We start from the raw sequence: 21,586 nt of genomic DNA, 5'->3' as shown, positions 1-21,586 counted from the left end.
AACAGCGAACCTGAACGCACTGATGCAGTTGAAAAAGTATGTATGAACAAAATAATGTTATTACAACGTCCTAAGTACAGCACTCTGGCATTAAGCTATTCTTACTGCATACGTATTGAACAAAGTAGTACGCTGCACCCTTGAAATGCAGTATATCTACAATTGTTTGAAAAAAAAACACGATTTAAAGATTACACTTACAACACGAGACAAAACACGTGTTTTCATCTTCGACACAATACAAAAAAACCGGGTAGCGAAATGGTGTGTGTGTGATGTGTGTAAAGTGTTCCATAAATACTCTCTAGCCATCATTATCCGCGTGGTCACGCACACGAGATAACAGCTGCTACCGCCAATCACGAGCCTTCCAAAAGAGGGCACATGCAAGTGGTGTGCTCGCTATATATACACAACTGGAAGGGACAGCATTGCGCCGGCTGCACTACACAGGGCGGTAGTAGTAGTAGATGCGTGTGCGTGGCACGGATATATACATCACGATTTCCGCACGTTATTTGCAGTGACAACGCACACACGATAATCTCTTACTACCACTGTATTGGTTGTTCATTTACGAATGTAGTGTTTTATATATACTTGACGCCGGGTTATATATAAACACACACGCATCAAGCTGCCAAAGCAAAGGGAGTGTGTATTTATTCAAAGCCCGAGTCAACTTTGAATGGCAACCAGTGCTATCACTGGCGGCAGCTGCAGCAGCAGCAGCGATGTTGACGACGAAGACGACTGCGACGACTTTGCGTATGAGAAGTTCCACGTGGTGCACGGAGGGAATATGCACATGGATTCTACGCGGACGCACGCGACACGTGTCCGCAGCTTCGGGGACGCGGTCTGCATGAGCGCTCAGCCACTTCCCCCAGGTGCGTCGATGGGTGGAGAAGGGGCAGTCCACGGAGTTGTATCAGGATCTGAACGTCTCTTACTGGAGGAATCCTATGAGCACTTTTTTCGCAGACGTCCAGGAGTTTCTCACTGACGTCCAGTATGATTACACTATGTAACACAATTTGTTATTCCTGGGTAATAAGTGTTATTTTTAAATCCGTTATATTAAGTTCGCTTGCTTGTGAAGTACCCGTCGAGGACGCTTGACAACGGAGTTGAGGCACACGTATATTTATTTAACAAGTTGCCAGTACAGGACAGCCCTAGAGGGGGTAGCGGCCCCCTCACCCGTATAACTCAGGGAACACCCCTAGCTATCCATAGCCTATCCCCTGAGTCCTCCACTAAGAGCTAGGGGAGGCTGTCTGGCCCGACACTGGTAATCGGGCTCGGTACCCGGAGTCCCAGAGCACTGGCTCTGGTTCACGGGACCACGCCACTGGCTCGAGCCTGATCCCGTGGGGCCCTGATAAGGGCGGCGATCAGGGGGAGTCCAGGGCTCTAGCTACGACGTCTTCCGACTTCTTAGCTTAACTATAACATAACTGCCTAAGCCCATATAACGACCCCTTTTTATACCCAACCCTCCTTGAGGGGTGGGGCCCCGGGGGATCGTAACGCCGAACCAGCCCCCCCCCAGGGTGTCTGGCTCGGACGTCGCAGAGGGCATCTCCCTGTGCACACACGTAGCCCCGCCCACTGTGTTTCTTTCCCATAGGCTGCCATGCATAACGGCCCTCTCTCCAACATCCCTACATCACTCCCCCCCGCATAGCTCGCAGCCGTCCCGGCTGCAACAATTTCAACCAATGAATCTTTACCCCTTGACTCCCCCCGTGTGTGCCCCATTTTTTCCATTTAACAGAACGAGAATTAAACAACAACACTAACAATGCCCCTAAAGGGAGAACAAACCGACGCGCCCCCCCCCCCGAATAAATACGAAATCCGTAGAGGCAAGATATGTACATTTCCCGGAACCCTCAGCGCACGCACAACACGCACACAAGACGCACACACACACACAGCCATAATACAACAACGCGCCAAGAGCGCCACACGAACGCAGCGTCCAGCAACAATAGCACACGAAAGTGTACCAGAAAACGCAAAAAAAAATAAAAAAATTTTCTTCTTATTTTCGTTTCGTTTTCACTTCTTGTTCGCGTTCCAGTGTTTTTATAAGAGTCTGCGCATTTTAGCGCGCGTCCTTGCCGCAGGCCCGTCACAAGGGCCAACCTCAGATGGCGGACCATTCGGTGGCCGCTGTCCCATCCGAGGCGAGTCCGCAATTGGAGTGGCGGGACCCTCGGCATCCCCCGTGAGGGATGTGCGCGAGCCCGTCATTCCGGGAGAACCTGGGGGCGGGGCAACCGGCAAGACGTCAGGTGAGATCAACAGAGGCGGACCCTCCGGGTCGGTCGACCCCTCACATGCTTGGCCCTGCGCGTGTGGAGCAGAGTCCCGCACCGCAACGAAGGGTTTTAGTCTAGAGGGGTGAACGAACCACCGGCGCCTCCCCCACTTGATACGAACGCACTGCGGTCGCAAAACCTCGACCACCTCGACGGGGCCCCGCCATGGCCGTACCAGTTTCGAGGAGGTCGCAAGCGGTACCTGGGGACAGTGCAGCCATGCCCTGTCCCCTGGCTTCCACTGCAGCACGTGCGCGCGCGCGAGTCTGAGGCGCTCATTCGCCTTTTGGCGCATGCGGGAATTGAGCATGGCAGCATCCCGCGCCTCAGTTAGCTTTCGAAGGTTAAATTTAACGTGCTCGTCCAATTTAATTTTACCTAGAGGCGCGGGGATCTGCAGCTGTGCCCGAACAGGTGGGTCATGTTCGCGACCATACATGAGAAAGAAGGGTGAAAATCCCGTGGCAGCATGGGGGGCCAATCGATATGCTGCCAGGACCCCTTGAATTTGCAAGTCCCAATTGGTCTGTGACTCCGAAACCAGGTGCGACAACATAGACGTGATGGTACGATGCAGACGCTCGACCATCCCGTCAGTTTGTGGGTGATAGGGAGAGGTACGAATCTTCTTTGTACCTAGGAGCTCACAGACTTGTTTGAGGAGGTTCCCGGAAAAATTTTTACCCTGGTCGGTCAGCAGCCGCTCCGGAGCACCTTTGTCCATGACGTAGCCTTGGACAAAGGCGTCCACGATGGCTGCTGCCGACTGATTTGCCAGGGGCCAGGCCATAGGCCAGCGTGTGAAGTATTCGACCCCTGTTAGCAAATATCTATTGCCCCTAGGGGTGGCGGGAAACGGCCCCAGGATATCCAACGCTACGAGTTCGTTCACCCTGGAGACTGTGATGGACTGCAACGGCGGGTTCGACTCCCGAGCTGGTGGTTTGCGTTGCGCACACCGGGGGCATGCTGCCAGGAGATCCGTGACATCCCGTGTCATGCCCGGCCAAAAAAAATCCAGCTGGAGCGAGGCGAGGGTCTTTTGGGTACCCAGGTGGAGGAGGCGCTCATGAGCAGCCCACACCACCTTACCCCGTAACCCCGCAGGAACTACCAGCCGGTGACGGTGGGATTTACCGTCCCAATGCATGAGCAAGCCCGCGTGTATTTCCCAATTGTCGGCATCACCCGTCCCACACCCCCTCTCCCTGGCGCGACGACGCAGCGCGAGGAGGGAGGCGTCCTCCATCTGGAGGCGTCCCCACTCAATCACAGGCAACCCAAGCAGGGAATCCCTTCCCTGTTTCCCGATCTCATCGGGGAGCGATGTGTCAACATCGGCGGCGGCCGCCAGGACTGGAACCGTCATGTCCCCAGCTGGCTTGCAACGCCCCGACCCCAGGAGGCATGCGCATTCGGAGGTGGTTGGCATGCGCGACAGAGCGTCCGCATTTGTGTGGCGAATGCCCTTACGATAGGTGGTGTCAAAATCGAAATCCTGGAGGACCTCCAGCCATCGGGACAATTGTCCCGATGGCTGTTGAACCTTCAGGGCGTACTGCAGTGCCGCATGATCCGTACGGACAGTGAAATGCTGACCGTACAGATATGGGCGGTACTGTTGGATGAAGAAAACAATTGCCAACAGTTCTCTACGGGTGACACAATATTTTTGCTCCGCTGGAGACAACACCCGACTGCCGTACGCAACCACCCGTTCCACGCCATCAACCACCTGGGAAAGCACGCCTCCGATACCTGTGTTGCTCGCGTCGGTGTCGAGCAAAAACGGCCTCGAAAAATCGGGGTAAGTCAAAGGAGGAGCCTTCACCAATGCATCCCGAAGGGAGCAGAAAGCTACTTCCTCATCCCGACCCCAGTGGAACCGAACCCCTTTTGATGTCAAAGCATGTAGGGGTTTGGCAATTGTAGCAAAATTAGCGACGAACCGTCGGTAATATGAAGCGAAGCCAATAAAACTCCTCACCTCCCCCACCGAGGTCGGAATTGGCCAGGAGCTGACACACTGCGTTTTGGCGGGATCGGTAGCAATACCCGAGCGCCCCACGATGTGCCCCAAATAACGCACTGACTCGCGAAACAAATAGCATTTTTGGGGCTTAAATTTCAAATTAGCAGCCCGCATCCTTTGGAAAACCGCCCGCAGCCTCTGGAGATGTTCGTCAAAGGTTCTTCCAAAAACAATTACGTCATCCAAATAAATCAGGCACGATTCCCATTGCAATCCAGCCAAAACCAATTCCATCAACCGCTGGAAGGTTGCCGGCGCTGAGTGTAAGCCCATCGGCAACCGGTTGAATTGGAACAGGCCGTGCGGTGTACGGAAAGCGGTTTTAGGCTTCGAATCATCGTCCAGAGGAAGCTGCCAGAATCCCGAAAGTAAATCTAGTGTGGAGAAGAATCGCGCTCCCGCCAAGGCGTCCAGCGATTCGTCCATCCGTGGGAGCGGGTATGCGTCGGCAACCGAAACCTTATTAAGGCGACGGAAATCTACGCAAAACCGCAACGAGCCATCCTGTTTCTTAACCAGGACAATCGGTGCTCCCCAAGGGCTGGTAGAGGGAGAGATAATGTCGGCGGCTAACATGTCATCGACAGCCGATTTGACATGGTCCTTTTCGGCGGGACTCAACCGAAAAGGATTTTGGCGAATAGGCGCGCTGTCACCCGTGTCAATATGGTGACGCAGCAGGTGAGTACAACCCAAATCGTATTTATTCCGACTGAAAACGTCGGAAAATTCCTTTAGCAGCGATCTAAGCCGTTGGCGCTCTAAATTGGACAGGTTCGTCGATCCCGCACAAAGCGCGTCGAGCCACCCTTCATCGCCGTCCGAATGCGGGTGCGTCCGAGCAGCAGTGTCAATGTGGTTCACGGCAGGTTCCTCGCAGGGCACCGGCGTCGCGTGAGCGAGCACAGTCCCTTGGGGAACCACTACTGTCTGCGACCCGACATTGAGGACCGCGATGAAGGGATCCTCGTCCCCCCTTACGATGGTCTGGGCCGGAATTAAATGAGGCCCATTAACCCCGGCCCTAGACGGCCCCAGCACAACACCCTGATCCCCAACACCCTTAGCGAAGGGCCTACGAAGTTTAAGAGGTACCAGCATTTGTGCCCCCGGCGGCACACGCACTGTTTTTACGACGAACGCCGGTACCGTCGCGAACGCCGTCCGAGTCGCTACAGGGGAAGGCAGGAACGCCATACGTCGCCCCGACGGAAGCTCAATGCATCCTTGGTCGATCAAAATACGAATTGGCATCCTGCCCAAGAAGTCCGTCCCCAGCAGGCACGGAACTGCCAGTGAGGAGGAGACAAAAATCGGCCCCGACAATTTGATGTCCCCGATAGAAATTTGCGCTCGAATCTGTCCCACGATGCCGAGAGAGCCCCCGTTAGCGGCATAGAAAGGGACATTAACCGGTAGCAAAGGACGGCTCTGCACCGGTAGAATATTGTAAATTAGTTCCGAAATAATTGTCGCCGATGCCCCTGTATCGACTATGATGCGTACCTCCACCCCATCAATGTAACCGACCACGGCCGACGATCCCGACGCCGCGGCCACCACGCGATGGGCCAACACGGACCACCGCTCGGGCTCGATTTGAGCCCCCGCAGTGATCCGCGCCGGTCCATCGCAGCGCCCCACCGGCCCCCCGTTCGTTACGGTGCGAGAGTGTGCGACAGGTGGGTGCGTTGGCCAAACATGTGAGGTGCCGCGACTCGCCGGATCATGGTGCTGGAGCTTGGGAGGAGGAAGAGGAGGGCCGGCGTCCTGTCGAGGCGTCGTCCCCCGCTGTCGAGGAGAACGGCACCCCGAGGCGACATGGCCCCGGATGCCGCAGTTGAAGCACCGCGGGAGCGCCGATGGAGACGATGGACGGTCGAAACGCCTCGGCCCGTCCCGACCCGGCCGCGCCCCCGTCGTCTGTTGCCGTCGATGGTCGACGGCATAAAGTTCTTCTGACGGAAGGGTGGCTGCAGCCACCGCACGCCCAGCCGATGCCCTGTTTGCCTTTCGCCGCTGCTGCAGAAGGTTGGCGTGGAGGAGTCGCGCAGCCTGGAGGGAGGTCATTTCTGCATCCCCTTGTGCGATGACGACGATGTCGAGGTCGTCCGCCAAGAGGAGGATCTTCTCCGCGACCATTGCGTCCACGCCGTCGTCGTCCATGCGGGGAAAGGCTGTTTTTGCCAGCGCCAGAAGACTTGTCCGGAAAGCCAGAGGCGACTCTTTTTCACCCCGCCTGCGATCGTAGAACTGCTGACGGCATTCGGCTGAAGGTCCATAGACCCCGGCCAGCAGCTGTAGCGCCATTGGTAGTGTAGCCCGCTTCTCTTTTGGCGCCGACGTGAGTGCGGCGAGCGCGTCCCCATCGAGGAGCGCCGGCAGCGCGCAAAGGGCCTCCTCGTCGGACCACCGCGCCATCTCCTGATGGGCGAGGAAGCGTCGCCGGAAGCCGCCCCAGTCACCCTCCGCACCGATGAATTCCTTCAGCGGGGGCAGCCTTTGGTGAAGCGCAGCGGTCGATGTGGACTCCCGCAGGTTGCTTTCACCTCCCTTTGGCGGTGCCTCGGCGCGACTGGCCGATGGCATCGCCTGTCGCGGCAGCGATGACGCATCCTTCGGCTGCGATGACGCTGCAGCCCCGGCGACGGCGATGTCGGAGCCGATGTCTAAGCTGGCCACGCCCCGAACAGCCGCGGCGTCCATGGCGGGAAATTCAAATTGTGAAGTCGCTGAAATGGCGGGAAAGTGCTCCGGCCGCCGGTTCTCCTCGCCCTGCGGTGGACCACCAGCCCCCAACCGCGTAATGCCTTCCAGTGTGGCGGCAGCGGCATAAAGTAGCTCCGCCAGCCGTTCGTGAGCCAGTCGTAGTGCATCTGGCTGCGGCCCCTCTCCATGCTGACGTCCCGGTGAGAAGGCGCCAGGCTCCGGCTGCACCCCATCTTGTTGCTCTGTCTCGGGCTCGGCGATCTCCGCGGCGTCCTCCTCTTGTGGTACCCTGGTCCGAGCTGTATGGCGCGTTTCCATTTTTACCACTTCTGACGCCAGATGAAGTACCCGTCGAGGACGCTTGACAACGGAGTTGAGGCACACGTATATTTATTTAACAAGTTGCCAGTACAGGACAGCCCTAGAGGGGGTAGCGGCCCCCTCACCCGTATAACTCAGGGAACACCCCTAGCTATCCATAGCCTATCCCCTGAGTCCTCCACTAAGAGCTAGGGGAGGCTGTCTGGCCCGACACTGGTAATCGGGCTCGGTACCCGGAGTCCCAGAGCACTGGCTCTGGTTCACGGGACCACGCCACTGGCTCGAGCCTGATCCCGTGGGGCCCTGATAAGGGCGGCGATCAGGGGGAGTCCAGGGCTCTAGCTACGACGTCTTCCGACTTCTTAGCTTAACTATAACATAACTGCCTAAGCCCATATAACGACCCCTTTTTATACCCAACCCTCCTTGAGGGGTGGGGCCCCGGGGGATCGTAACGCCGAACCAGCCCCCCCCCAGGGTGTCTGGCTCGGACGTCGCAGAGGGCATCTCCCTGTGCACACACGTAGCCCCGCCCACTGTGTTTCTTTCCCATAGGCTGCCATGCATAACGGCCCTCTCTCCAACATCCCTACACTTGCGTGCTTGCGTGCTTGCTTACGACCGTGCAATTCTTTCGGTCGTTTTTTAACCCACTTCCCGTGATCCAATCGAGCTGACATTTTCCACACAGACTCGTTGTGCGTGACAATTAATTTTCGCGAAATTTTTTTTGCAAAATTTTACACTGTTTAGGAATTTTAAAAAAAATATTTAATTACCAATTGCTTAATGCTGGCAGACAATCATCTGACCCATAGGTGGCAGCCATCTCAAGCCAGAGGACGAGATGACTAGCCGTCACGCATATAAAGGATTTAGAGTGAAAAACTTTGTTTTTACAGGTTAATTCTTTTTTTTGCTTATGCCTAAAAAGGATAGAAAATGGATATTATTACCCACAAACTTTGCTTTTGTGACCAAGACTTTATGTGAACGAAAGACACGAATGCACACGTTTTCCCATTGAAAATAGGTAAATTTCAGAAATATCATACTCTTTGGTTCTTTCGGTAAAGTCACGTAGGTATAAAATAAAATAAATCACGACGTTTCGGGCGCAACACAAGCGTCCGTCATCAGGTGGGAAAGCATGGTCTGCTGCTGATGCAGACTGTTTTAAAAAGGTTTGAAATGAGTGTAGCCCAAGGGTCATAAAGAAGTAGCCGGGGCTAGTGATGTTAATGTGAGAAATTAGCATGTAACTGTAAGATAGGAGAGCGGCCTCTTGACGAGGGCACCGAAGTGGCTATGTTAATGTGAGAGATTAGCATGATGCGACACAACTGCTAATCTCTCACATTAACATAGCCACTTCACATTAACATCACTAGCCCCGGCCACTTCTTTATGACCCTTGGGCTACACCCATTTCAAACCTTTTTAAAACAGTCTGCCTCAACAGCAGACCATGCTTTCCCACCTGATGATGGACGCTTGTGTTGCGATCGAAACGTCGTGATTTATTTTATTTTATACCTACGTGACTTTACCGAAAGAACCAAAGAGTATGGATTTCTGCAGTCACGAAAGCTTCAAATCAAGATCAAATCAAGATTCTAAATATCACTGTCCTGGTCACAAAAGCAAAGTTTGTGGGGGATAATGTAATATTCATTTTCTGTACTTTTGAGGCATAAGCAATTAGGAATATACACTATCCAGCAACAATAGTTTTTTGTTACACGGTGGTATCACCAGGGCTTCATTTGGCATGGGATATTTTCCAGCCCCCACAAACTCATGACCCTTGCCACCCCCCATGACCCTTCGAGTTTTCCTTGACAGTGTAGGAAGGGGGGGGGGGTCATGGAGAGGGTTGCATTCAAGGGCTGTAAATGATGGTTATTATTGTTGAAGTGTAATATTATTATATTCTTGGTTCTTTCGGTAAAGTCACGTAGAAGGGAAATAATAACATATTACAAATATAAAACAATAAAAATTCTCACGACGTTTCGACTGCAACACAAGCAATCATCATCAGGTGTGAAATCCACAGCAACAAAATCTAAAATAAAATATTATAGTTTGAGTTTACAGATGTATTCCAGTGGAATTCCTGTTTTCCACGGTGATGCACTTAATAATATTTTATATTTTCCGAATGTCAACAGAACTCAGCGTGGAAGAGTCTGCGGCTAAAGCACAGTCTATATACCTATTTCTAGAGCTCCCTCTAGCGGATATCCTTTGCTAGCAGTGATCCACGCGGTCTCACCGTGACTCATGGACAATTTGCTTCCTGCGCGCCTTTCTGCCATGATTATTCGAGGATAAACGCGTGTTGGGGGGAAATCATGAGATCCGCGCATTATAGAATCCATACATAGTTTTTATTCCTTGTTTACGGAATGTCCCATTGTCTGCATGGGGCCGTCCATAAATGACGTCACGCACCTAGGGGGGGGGGCATTTGTGACGATGTGTGACGAGGGGGGGGGGGGTGAGAAATGTGACGTCACATCAAAATGCGAAACTTTAAATAAACGTTCTACTTAATTAAATATACTTTTTAATAAATGTTTTCTCCTACAACATCAGAGTGTAGCGCCACATTAAATACGCACTACAATGACAATAGTTTAAAGCGATTTGAAGCATGTTTTATTTTTGGTTGGGGGGGCAGAGCTTTGTGACGTCATATTTGAGGGGGGGGGGGTCTGACTTTTTGTGACGCCGGGTGACGATGGGGGGGGGGGGTCAAAAACCGTCCAAAATCGCGTGACGTCATTTATGGACGGCCCCCATGCCGCATGCTGCTCTTGACGCGTGGTGCGTGTGGGATTGTGGGACGTTGTGTGTGCGCGTGTGTTGTCTGTGTGTTCACCGCGTGCCGTGACGCAGGCCGCGTGTTTCTCGTGGAGCTGTCTCAGAAGGAGACGGGATGGTGTGGACACCTCCGCGTGGGACTCACGCGTTTGTGTCCCGGAGGAAGCGACGGTCTGGGATGTCCCGTGGGTTCAGGTGAGCAGTGTTCATTTCCTGACAATATGTTTGTGTTTTAGGCTCGTTGAGGGCAAACTAAAATATTCGGAAAGTCTTAGTCTGTGGATCTCATTGCGTCGTTCTCTTAGCCTTCGTCGACTAACGCAGTTAAACATGAAGTCCACTCTTGGTGATGAAATGTTGGTGTGAGGTACTACGTCGAAAAAAGCTTGATTCTGGGAATTCAGGATAGATGACGACCCGAATTGCCACTCATGTTAACCAGAAATGCAACATCGGTCACTGCATTCATGGTGCAGTACGGGATCAGTTGCACCATCAACTTCATTATGTCAACGTTATATTTAAGATTACAGCAAGACCACGTGAGATCTGGCCTCTTGTTTAACGCCTTACGAAGCTGGGTGTAATCTCCAGTAAAATGTATGCAATTGTCTAAATCTTACTTGCTTTTCAACGTACCGGTTTGTTGAAAGACAAAATCAATTGCTACCTTTGTTCACATGACAACTTGATTTGTTGGGCCCTGTCGGGTGGTGGGAGGTTACAGCTCAAATTGACCTCATACACGATCTAACCCAAGAGAAACCGATCATGAATTAACGTTACATTTAGTTCATTCTATTGTAATGCTCGTTTAGCACCGTCTCCCTCCACCACAGTGACTACTCTCTCCGTGTGTGTGTGTCTCCCTTCCGGCTCAGCAGAGCAGAGTGGCACCCGGCAGTGCACCCACAGCAGGCACGGCATGCATGGCCCCGCACTGCCGATCCCCGTCCCCCCGCACGCCTCTCCCGAGATGGAGGCCCTGGGGGGCACGTGGGTGGTGCCCATCAGCACGGGGCTGGGAGCGCAGAGAGAGGCAGACGCACTGCTCGGGTAACCACCTCGTGCACAACCACATCATCCACCCTGGCGTTGCCACCTGTCGGGGTTTTTGCCAGAACGTCCGAATGACGTGGTAGCTGTCCTGGTGTGATTTGTAAGTGTGCTGCAGATGTTAAAGTCTTGCTTTTTGTTAGTCGCATGCATAATCATGCACTGGTCAAGACAATGCATTTGGATGTAGTTATTCCCACTTGTAAGATACACTTACAATAGTTGTAAGATACGGTAATTTTGTTCCCATAATATGACCTGATTTTTGTTTTGTGCCTCGGTGGTAACCCTCATCCACCTGTAACGAATCGCCCCCTTGTGGCCGATTAATTGTTTTTGATTCCATTCAATAACTGTTTTTATTGTAACCGCTGACTGTGGAGCACTTGCATTCGTGTCTCTCGTAGCTGTCGGGGGGGGGGGGGGGTGACATATTTGTTACATCATGTACAGCCCCTTTTCTATATCCACTGCTGGATGAATGCCTCCCCACGCTGTGTGGGTCGTGAGTAATGCACACGAATTTAATGTTCATTGATGCTCATGCATCAATTGTGAGCGCAATAATGGATTTTAATGGGTGAATCGATGCAGTGGCCCAAAGCCCTGACCCATTTGATCGTGTTGTGTCTCTTGAGCAGGTTTACAAAGCAGAAGTTTATTTCCTGTTAAAAAAAACTCCATACACACCTTTGCTGTAGCAGACAGACAAATGCGGCGTCCACACAGGGCCACCACCCCCCATGCCTGAACCCACACTGGAGTTTCCATGAGCTTCTCTGCAGCGTGCCTGGCAAGACACGCACGTACATGACGCTGTTTTAGTAGGTTACTACATTAAGAAGGAATGTTGCACGTTGCATACCGTACAGCCGGATTAAGAAGTCTGCACAGTTACTCAGAACCTTACTGAGAATATTCCGCCACCAACGTGTGAGTTTGCAGTTCTGCATTACTGTACAAGATAGTCTATGTGCAGCACTGTCATAGCTTTATATGACATTTTGTCATTTTGGAAGATCATGGGTAAAATATGAATCAGAAATTATCTGAGAAAAGTATGTTCTTCCATGTAAAATTGTATTCTTTTTTCAGGCCATTGGCACGGCATGCTCCATGCCATGTTGTGGTCATGCCTTGCGTGGTGCGCACGAGACAACATTTATTGTTGATGTCTGGTCAGAGGCATGGAACACAGAGCTAGCTCCTCAGCTTCACCTACCCGCTTTCAACTAGCAGTGGCTTGGCAACACGACTGCACTAGTGCTGAGTTAATGGAGTGTATATTTATAAAGCTGCGTGTAATTTCAGCGAAAGTGACGGAGAAGGAGACATTGTGAAGGTTGGCAATCATGTGATCGTAAGGGACTCCTTGGTGGGTCGGAGCAGAGTGGGCCGCTACAGCCACTTATTGGATCCACTTTTCAAGGTGACGTTTTACACAGGAGAGCGAGTATATTTTTAAACACACCACTCGCTCAATTATTCCACACTACTCCTACGCACAGAGTGATACTGCGGAGTAAACTATGTTGGGATGTGGCCACTCGAATTTAGGCACATAGGTCTGTGTTTAGACACATAACACATTCAATCTTGTATTCAACACGACTATACACAGAGCACGTAATGCTTGGAGTACAGCATTGGGAGGTGACTGGGTGACTTAGGGGTCAAGAGCCATACGCTGGCACTGCTAAGATTCTGAGCTGGAATCCAAGCAAGCATCTGTGATTAAAATGGATTCTCATGTGCAGCAAGTTGATATTCTCAGTGTTTTCACCAATGACTGCACAAAACCCATCATGTTAACTTCACTTAATTTGGCCTATTCCAGCTCTGACGCTTAAAAAATGTGGTGTGATTGACGTAAAATGATACATATTTGCAGTATGTTAAAAGGCACCGCCCTTACTGGTAACAAATTGATGTTACCCGATGCCATGTGACATTACTTTTGCTGGGAAAATATGCAAACACAGCATCGTGGAAGCGAAGTAATATTTTTAATCAACTCAAATAACTTTTTTTTCAGATTATCTAAAATGTTTTCAGATATTACGGATTAATCCACAATCCGATAAATTAATCAAAATCCTTAAACTCGAATAGCATGCCTACACATCTATACTAATGTATCAGTGCTAAAAAGCAGTGATTCTCACACTTGTGAAATGTGTGATGATGGCTGCTGCCAGTGGACAACGTGGCACGCACGACAAATATATATCGTGCCAAATGCGTAGGCTTCGAGTCATATGTTGCGATACTGGATATGTCCGTGTGATAGGCCTGCGTATATAGGTTCAAAATAGTGCTAATAAAAAAATTAAGCGGACTCGAATGTTCCTAAATTACACACCGGTTGTGACATTGTTTCACAACTAAACAGAGCATTTTTTTAAACTACTGCACACAATTGCATTTTCATGCAAAACCAGCATTTGGTGGCTTACAGTTGTGCTTACACAAGAAGGTGATTGCTACAGCACAATTGCTGACACCAAATATTTTAATTATACGTTCTCTACTGTGGGCAGTAATTGCACACGTGGGAGGACGTAACAAAGCATGTTACTATATGTGAGCCACCATGGCCAATATTTACACCAGCAACAGGGTAGCTGTTCAATTACCGATGTGCAACAAGGCCAGTGTAGGAGTGTGCTTACACGACACCAGCACGTTCTGCTGCACAAGCGAAGTGAAAACAAAAATGTATAACATGATGGGTTGGATACGTGACGTTCTTCTATACGTGCAATTTTTCGCTGGACTCTCTCTGTGCCTGCCTTTAGAGGAAGATTCCAAAGAACACAGGATTAGATGTTACTATCCTTTGTGCAAGCACTTCCAAGAGTTCATGAACAGTGAGCCTGGTGAAATTTGGGGAGTGCATCGTCAGTAGTGAACCTTTGGTTCCTAGGGTGTTTCGGCCTTTCATACTATACACCCTCCCCAAAGGCGGCCAGCGACAGGGTGATCAATCCTACGCTTGCGTCTCATTCCCAATTAGTCATAGGAGTTGCCTTGTTGTTGATAGCCAACATCCCATGGGACTATGCATGGCAGGGGTGTCCTCCTCCCTGAGTCAAGCATTGTTGACTGCATACCTCGTGAATGCCCAGGATCGTCTTCTTTTTAAATCCTTTATATTAAGTTCACTTGCGTGCTTGCTTGCGCGCTTACGACCGTGCAAATCTTTCGGTCGTTTTTTAACCCACTTCCCGTGATCCAATCGAGCTGACATTTTGCACACATACTCGTTGTGCGTGACAATTTATTTTCGTGAATTTTTTTCCCAAAATTTTCCACTTTTTAGGAAAACAAAAATGTCATATTTAATTTAAAATACCAATGTGATAAAAATGAAACTCTTACTCAAGAAAAACAGAAATGAATAATAAAATAAAACCGATGCCATGCATATAAAGGATTTATAGTGACACACTTTGTTTTTACGGGTTAATTTTTAGCTGTTTCTTTACCATGATCATTGAGCATTTTGTACATTCCATGCCTAGCGAAACTTGTACCTGCTGGAACTGGACATTTCCAAAAGGCAAAAAACTGGCAGCTTGTCCTTTCTGCTTCATTCTAATTTGTTTTCGTGAAAACTTTTAAGTGGGCACTGAGGGGTTTGCACTTGGACACGATCGGCGGGTTGGGCACACCATGTTGGCTTTCAGCTTTGCATCATGATGCCATGGCACAAATATGCTTGGGCAAACTAGACCGGTTATGGGGACACAAGCGTGGCATTATTAATGCATCGAAAAACATGTGGAAGAGAATGACACGCACAGACAAGGATACTTTGTTTAACCGTGCAACTGTTGTGGTATGCATCACGAGTGATGAGTCACAGTTGTAAAGTTATTAAGGCCAGACTAAGGGGTGATTGTGGCCAGCACCATCCTCAGCCTTTTTTGTCTCCCCAGTCCTGATATACATGACCTCAACACACAAGGCTGTTTTTTTAGGCCGAGTCAATTTTGGGGAATTCAAATTCTAGGGACAGTTCGTAAGTGCATTTGCAATGGGATTAAAACACGAGGTGCACTGGAATAACCTGATAACAACTACCATTGTGGCAGACAGTTGCGTGGCAATGATCCAAGCAAATAAATTAATGAAAGCATGAATGAGCATTTCAAGAATGAAATGTCAGACTATTGGCAGGGGGTGGCCGGTGTTATGTGTGATGTTTTACAAAATTACGAACTTAAAGTATTTTACCGTCATGTTTCTGTATATTGTATATTTCATATAAAAAAAAGTATTTTCCCTTCCTGTTTCTCTCATTCCGCTTTCGCTTCTCCACCACTCTTCCTGTCACGAAGACTCACATCTTGTCAACGACAGCACGCGGGACTCGTATTGGCGTGATCTGGCGAATATTGGAAGGAAGATACTGGTGACAAAGAGCGTAAGCGACATACCTTATTGATGTACACATAAGTTATCTACACACACCAAACACAAGTGTACGCATGGCACCTTAATCATAACTATCAATAAATGTCCACCTTATAAAGCTGGACTCAAGTAAGACAAAACTTGGGGTAAGGTTACCTGAACATAACTAAATAAAAACTCCTTTCCAAAACACTGTTGCTGTTCTAATTATTCTGTGGGCAGCAGGATGTGGCATTTGATAGTCAATCCCCATGCATCAGTCTACCATGGACACGAGGTTTACACAAATCACGTGCCAACATTACGAAGTGTAAGCTGCCAAGTGTGACAATTGTCACGAATACAATTGACATATGTGCACGAGCAATGCCCAAGCTATATACTTATCTGTTTTTTGTCAAGAGGACATTGTAGCAAAATTCCGTTGATGCCGCCATACCCCAATATCGTTTCCTTCTGCTAGATCCTGTGCTCGTAAAGTCTACACCTGCCCTTAAAGGTTTGCTCTTACAATAAACCCCACCATCCGGCTTTAGCTTTTCCCATGGTACCACTTGGTACTACTCCAACGCCTCATCTTGAAAAGCTGCTCTCCTCCATCCTGCACACATCCCACCCATCACAACTTGATTTTTCACGTTTCTATCTACAACACTTGCCACCTATCATGATCTTCGACGTTGTTTACCCTATGCTGTCCATGAATCGACAAAAATACCGATATATATGCACACATTATCACATTGCTACGAAAAATTAGAAATTTCACACACATCCTTATTTAATTGACTTGGACAGAGGTTAAAGTCCAGAGTCTCATATCTCATTCACTGGGTGCTGAGGTACCGTATAGAGGGATAAATGATCCTTATGGTGGTACCCCGGGGTACCAAATAATACTAAATGGCCGAGGCAATTAAATATTTTATTTCTGGGACACTATTTTTTCTAGGGGTGTACTTAACTCCGCGACTTGGGGTACCAATTATTCCGAAATCAGTGCTACTCCTCAATGTCGAAACGCAGCGAGGACGATTGCGCTTAAACCCTGAACGCTCGTGGTACGCACCGTAGTGGTGCATCGCGTACAGCTCGAGACGAGTCGATTGCCGCATCGCCGACCATCAACAGACTAAAAGTGACTGCACCACGGACATTATGCGAGAGCCGGGGTACGATGGTACTCCAGGGTACCGCTATAAGGTTAAAATGTTAAAAGGATTTGTGAACATCTGTAGAATATTACAGTTGCACCGTGCACAAGCTCTGCACTGGCTGTCGGTAGGTTGATTGGCCAGAGCGGATATTTGACGGTTGGATACGCGAACTTCTACTGCACGTATATTTTTCACTAGGCTCTCTCTGTGTGCTTGTCATTAGAGGAAGGCGTCATGCACCTGCTCGTGAATGGCCGTGATCTCGGCGTCTTTGCGCGAGGGATCCCCACACACACCCCCATCTTCGCGGTGGTGGACGTGTTTGGATGCACGCGCGCCGTCACAGTCCTGCACGTGGAGTACGCCGGTGTGTGCTCCCTACCAACATTAATTCATGCTACCGTGGAGGTCCTTACATGTGTGCTGTACAGCTCCCGGAATGGTTCAGATCACTCGCCGCTGGTGTTACCCATGGCCAGGATTCGAACTCAAGGAGACGGGTCCTTAGAGAAGAGTGCTAAACACTTCGCCTCCACTCAACGCCATGAAACAACCTCAGGAAATATGATTTGATTAATCTCCCATTTCTTTTTGGGTTGTATCGCCATAACCAACGTCAGTAGCGAGTGATATTTGAACTGGTTTTGTGTTTCCCCCTCGCAGCAGTATAAATGGGTACACAGTCTGGATACTCCCACCATTCGCAAGACATTTGGCCAGCGTGGATAATCAGGCTTAAAATAGTGGAGGCCCATCTGTCAGTAGTGGCGTGAACAACCAATTTCAGGGCTGCAGATGTATCTCATGGGCAGTATAAAACTATTCTATTGAGGGACTGTGGGGCAAGTGGATTCCAGATCAGGGTGTGAACCCTTAACCCCGTGGTTTTTGAGTCAACCGTCCCGACCACAGAGTCAAGCAGCTGGGTATAAAATCACGTTATAAACATTCAGCTGTTAAACACACACTGGCACAGTTAAAGAAAGTGTATTCTTATATTTGCAGCAATATTCCAAATATTTTGTATGCTTGTTTGAGAATACCTTCATGTTTAGTAAATAAAGGACTTATATTTGCACTTAATAACCTGTAGTCTGTACAAGCTTAAGAGCATGATAATTGCACATGCACTGTCGCATGACTGGCCGTGGTGTGTGTCTTTGTCTGTGTGAATCCAGTTCCATCCCTGCAAACCATCTGCCGACGGATGATCCAAAAGTTGACCGTGAACAGACTCGCAATCTCCCGTCTGGGTCTGCCCGCAGCACTCCAGTGCTATTGCCAGGAATGATCACTTTTAAAAACCATAAGTGAGATATAATGTAATTTATAAACATGTTCGTGCTTTTAGTACAAATTAAAGAGTATTTTTTAAATATCGCCAGCACGTTGAGTTTTTATGTTGTACATACATGCTGTAAATATTCAACGCAGACCAGCCACTTGTGTGAAGACCTCACACGAGGTCCTTGGTGATTGTTGGGTAATTATTGAATAACATGTAACAAAACCCCACTACCTCTACTGAGATAATTTGTGGAGCACAAAAAATATCATCAGCCATGATAAATCCACTGCTGGATGAAGGTCTCCCCAAAATTACAATCTCAGTACCCATAAAAGTGATGTTTAAATGATTGCTGGGACAATTATATTATCCGTTTTTCGTACCTATTTGATGCCACAGATATTAATACCATTCCAGTAACGTAAAACTTAAAATAAAGTGAAAATCCTTTTGTCTGGGGTGATGCCGAGGATGAACTAAATTGATCTGCGAAAAAAAACACATCGCGAACAAGATGAATGTGTCGATGAATTCCACTTATCCGCCAAAAAAATGTCGCGAGAGGGATGATGACGTTGAAATTAAAGTCGCGAAAAAGGTAACGAGATCAATGTGCTTAAGTCTGGCCAAATGGCCCCCACGACTTGCACAGGGTGAAGAAGCCCTCATCCAGCAGTGGATTAAAGGCCAGTGCGTGTGTGATATGCGTGTGTTACACGTGCGACTGTCAACATAGTGTAAAAGCGCAGTCCTTAACTCTCACCCACTCTATCTCTCTGGCTCATGTGCTATGTAGAAGGGCCATTGCCCGAAACGTCGCCTATTATATACAATACTACAAGTATTCATTTTCAAGGAAGTGTTATTGACGAATGTGTGGAGTTCTTGTTATTCGTGCACCTGCGGTATTAACACCGCACGCACTGCACGCGTGCTTCCCCCCGCTCTTCCCGTGGGACTCCTCCCATGTGTTAGACTCCTCCATCTTCTTGGTTCTTTCGGTAAAGTCACGTAGAAGGGAAATAATGAAATAATATAAATATAAAACTATAAAAAAATTTAATTCTCACGACGTTTAGACTGCAACACAAGCAATCATCAGGTGTGCAATAACATTTTCTTTGCTGTGGATTTCACATCTGATGATGATTGCTTGTGTTGCAGTCGAAACGTCGTGATAATTTTTATATTTATAATATTTTATTATTTCCCTTCTACGTGACTTTACCGAAAGAACCAAGAATATGAATCCCTGCAGTCACGGAAGCTTTAAATAAAAACTCCTCCAGTCCGTGAGACTCCTCTCAGCCCGTGAGACTCCTCCCATCTCGTGAGACTCCTCCCATCTCGTGAGACTCCTCCCAGCCCGTGAGACTCCTCCCATCTCGTGAGACTCCTCCCATCTCGTGAGACTCCTCCCAGCCCGTGAGACTCCTCCCATCTCGTGAGACTCCTCCCATCTCGTGAGACTCCTCCCAGCCCGTGAGACTCCTCCCATCTCGTGAGACTCCTCCCAGTCCGTGAGACTCCTCCCATCTCGTGAGGCTCCTCCCATCTCGTGAGACTCCTCCCATCTCGTGAGACTCCTCCCAGTCCGTGAGACTCCTCCCATCTCGTGAGGCTCCTCCCATCTCGTGAGACTCCTCCCATCTCGTGAGACTCCTCCCATCTCGTGAGACTCCTCCCATCTCGTGAGACTCCTCCCAGCCCGTGAGACTCCTCCCATCTCGTGAGACTCCTCCCAGTCCGTGAGACTCCTCCCATCTCGTGAGGCTCCTCCCATCTCGTGAGACTCCTCCCATCTCGTGAGACTCCTCCCATCTCGTGAGACTCCTCCCAGTCCGTGAGACTCCTCCCATCTCGTGAGACTCCTCCCATCTCGTGAGACTCCTCCCAGTCCGTGAGACTCCTCCCATCTCGTGAGACTCCTCCCATCTCGTGAGACTCCTCCCATCTCGTGAGACTCCTCCCATCTCGTGAGACTCCTCCCAGCCCGTGAGACTCCTCCCATCTCGTGAGACTCCTCCCAGTTCGTGAGACTCCTCCCATCTCGTGAGGCTCCTCCCATCTCGTGAGACTCCTCCCAGCCCGTAAGACTCCTCCCAGCCCGTGAGACTCCTCCCATCTCGTGAGACTCCTCCCATCTCGTGAGACTCCTCCCAGCCCGTGAGACTCCTCCCATCTCGTGAGACTCCTCCCAGTCCGTGAGACTCCTCCCATCTCGTGAGGCTCCTCCCATCTCGTGAGACTCCTCCCATCTCGTGAGACTCCTCCCATCTCGTGAGACTCCTTCCATCTCGTGAGACTCCTCCCATCTCGTGAGACTCCTCCCATCTCGTGAGACTCCTCCCAGCCCGTGAGACTCCTCCCATCTCGTGAGACTTCTCCCATCTCGTGAGGCTCCTCCCATCTCGTGAGACTCCTCCCAGTCCGTGAGACTCCTCCCATCTCGTGAGACTCCTCCCATCTCGTGAGACTCCTCCCATCTCGTGAGACTCCTCCCAGTCCGTGAGACTCCTCCCATCTTGTGAGACTCCTCCCATCTCGTGAGGCTCCTCCCATCTCGTGAGACTCCTCCCATCTCGTGAGACTCCTCCCATCTCGTGAGACTCCTCCCATCTCGTGAGACTCCTCCCATCCCGTGAGACTCCTCCCATCTCGTGAGACTCCTCCCATCTCGTGAGACTCCTCCCATCTCGTGAGGCTCCTCCCATCTCGTGAGACTCCTCCCATCTCGTGAGACTCCTCCCATCTCGTGAGACTCCTCCCATCTCGTGAGGCTCCTCCCATCTCGTGAGACTCCTCCCAGCCCGTGAGACTCCTCCCATCTCGTGAGACTCCTCCCAGCCCGTGAGACTCCTCCCATCTCGTGAGACTCCTCCCATCTCGTGAGACTCCTCCTATCTCGTGAGACTCCTCCCAGCCCGTGAGACTCCTCCCATCTCGTGAGACTCCTCCCATCTCGTGAGACTCCTCCCATCTCGTGAGACTCCTCCCAGCCCGTGAGACTCCTCCCATCTCGTGAGACTCCTCCCATCTCGTGAGACTCCTCCCATCTCGTGAGACTCCTCCCAGCCCGTGAGACTCCTCCCATCCCGTGAGACTCCTCCCATCTCGTGAGACTCCTCCCATCTCGTGAGACTCCTCCCAGCCCGTGAGACTCCTCCCATCTCGTGAGACTCCTCCCATCTCGTGAGACTCCTCCCATCTTGTGAGACTCCTCCCAGCCCGTGAGACTCCTCCCAGCCCGTGAGACTCCTCCCAGCCCGTGAGACTCCTCCCATCTCGTGAGACTCCTCCCATCTCGTGAGACTCCTCCCAGCCCGTGAGACTCCTCCCAGCCCGTGAGACTCCTCCCATCTCGTGAGACTCCTCCCATCTCGTGAGACTCCTCCCAGCCCGTGAGACTCCTCCCATCTCGTGAGACTCCTCCCATCTCGTGAGA

At 50.2% G+C, this 21,586-nt stretch overlaps 1 protein-coding gene across 1 annotated transcript; it reads left to right on the top strand.

Annotated features, from left to right (window-relative positions):
- The first annotated feature begins 364 nt into the window (after nt 1–364).
- Nucleotides 365–18,229, top strand: NEURL2 (neuralized E3 ubiquitin protein ligase 2). Its single transcript, XM_061558706.1, has 10 exons — nt 365–890; nt 10,297–10,416; nt 11,106–11,277; nt 12,589–12,706; nt 15,621–15,694; nt 15,816–15,825; nt 15,919–16,006; nt 16,160–16,195; nt 17,077–17,220; nt 18,032–18,229. The coding sequence occupies exons 1-10, from the start codon at nt 689–691 to the stop codon at nt 18,142–18,144; spliced, it is 1,077 nt and encodes a 358-aa protein (XP_061414690.1). The 5' UTR covers nt 365–688; the 3' UTR covers nt 18,145–18,229.
- Nucleotides 18,230–21,586: the final 3,357 nt, after the last annotated feature.

This window comes from Lethenteron reissneri, chromosome 25 (genome assembly GCF_015708825.2).
Source record: "Lethenteron reissneri isolate LAM-NWPU_2019-01 chromosome 25, ASM1570882v1, whole genome shotgun sequence".
NCBI lineage: Eukaryota > Metazoa > Chordata > Hyperoartia > Petromyzontiformes > Petromyzontidae > Lethenteron > Lethenteron reissneri.
Note: the sequence above shows the minus strand (reverse complement) of the source record. Positions and strands in the feature narration are given on the sequence as shown.

Bases quoted from the DNA above. Each gene is read 5' to 3' on its own strand.
- NEURL2 (XM_061558706.1), top strand. From the start codon at position 689: ATGGCAACCAGTGCTATCACTGGCGGCAGCTGCAGCAGCAGCAGCGAT. The intron at 891-10,296 runs GTGCGTCGATGG...GCCGTGACGCAG, and splicing joins CGCTCAGCCACTTCCCCCAG to GCCGCGTGTTTCTCGTGGAG. The intron at 16,007-16,159 runs GTAAGCTGCCAA...TCCTTCTGCTAG, and splicing joins ACGTGCCAACATTACGAAGT to ATCCTGTGCTCGTAAAGTCT.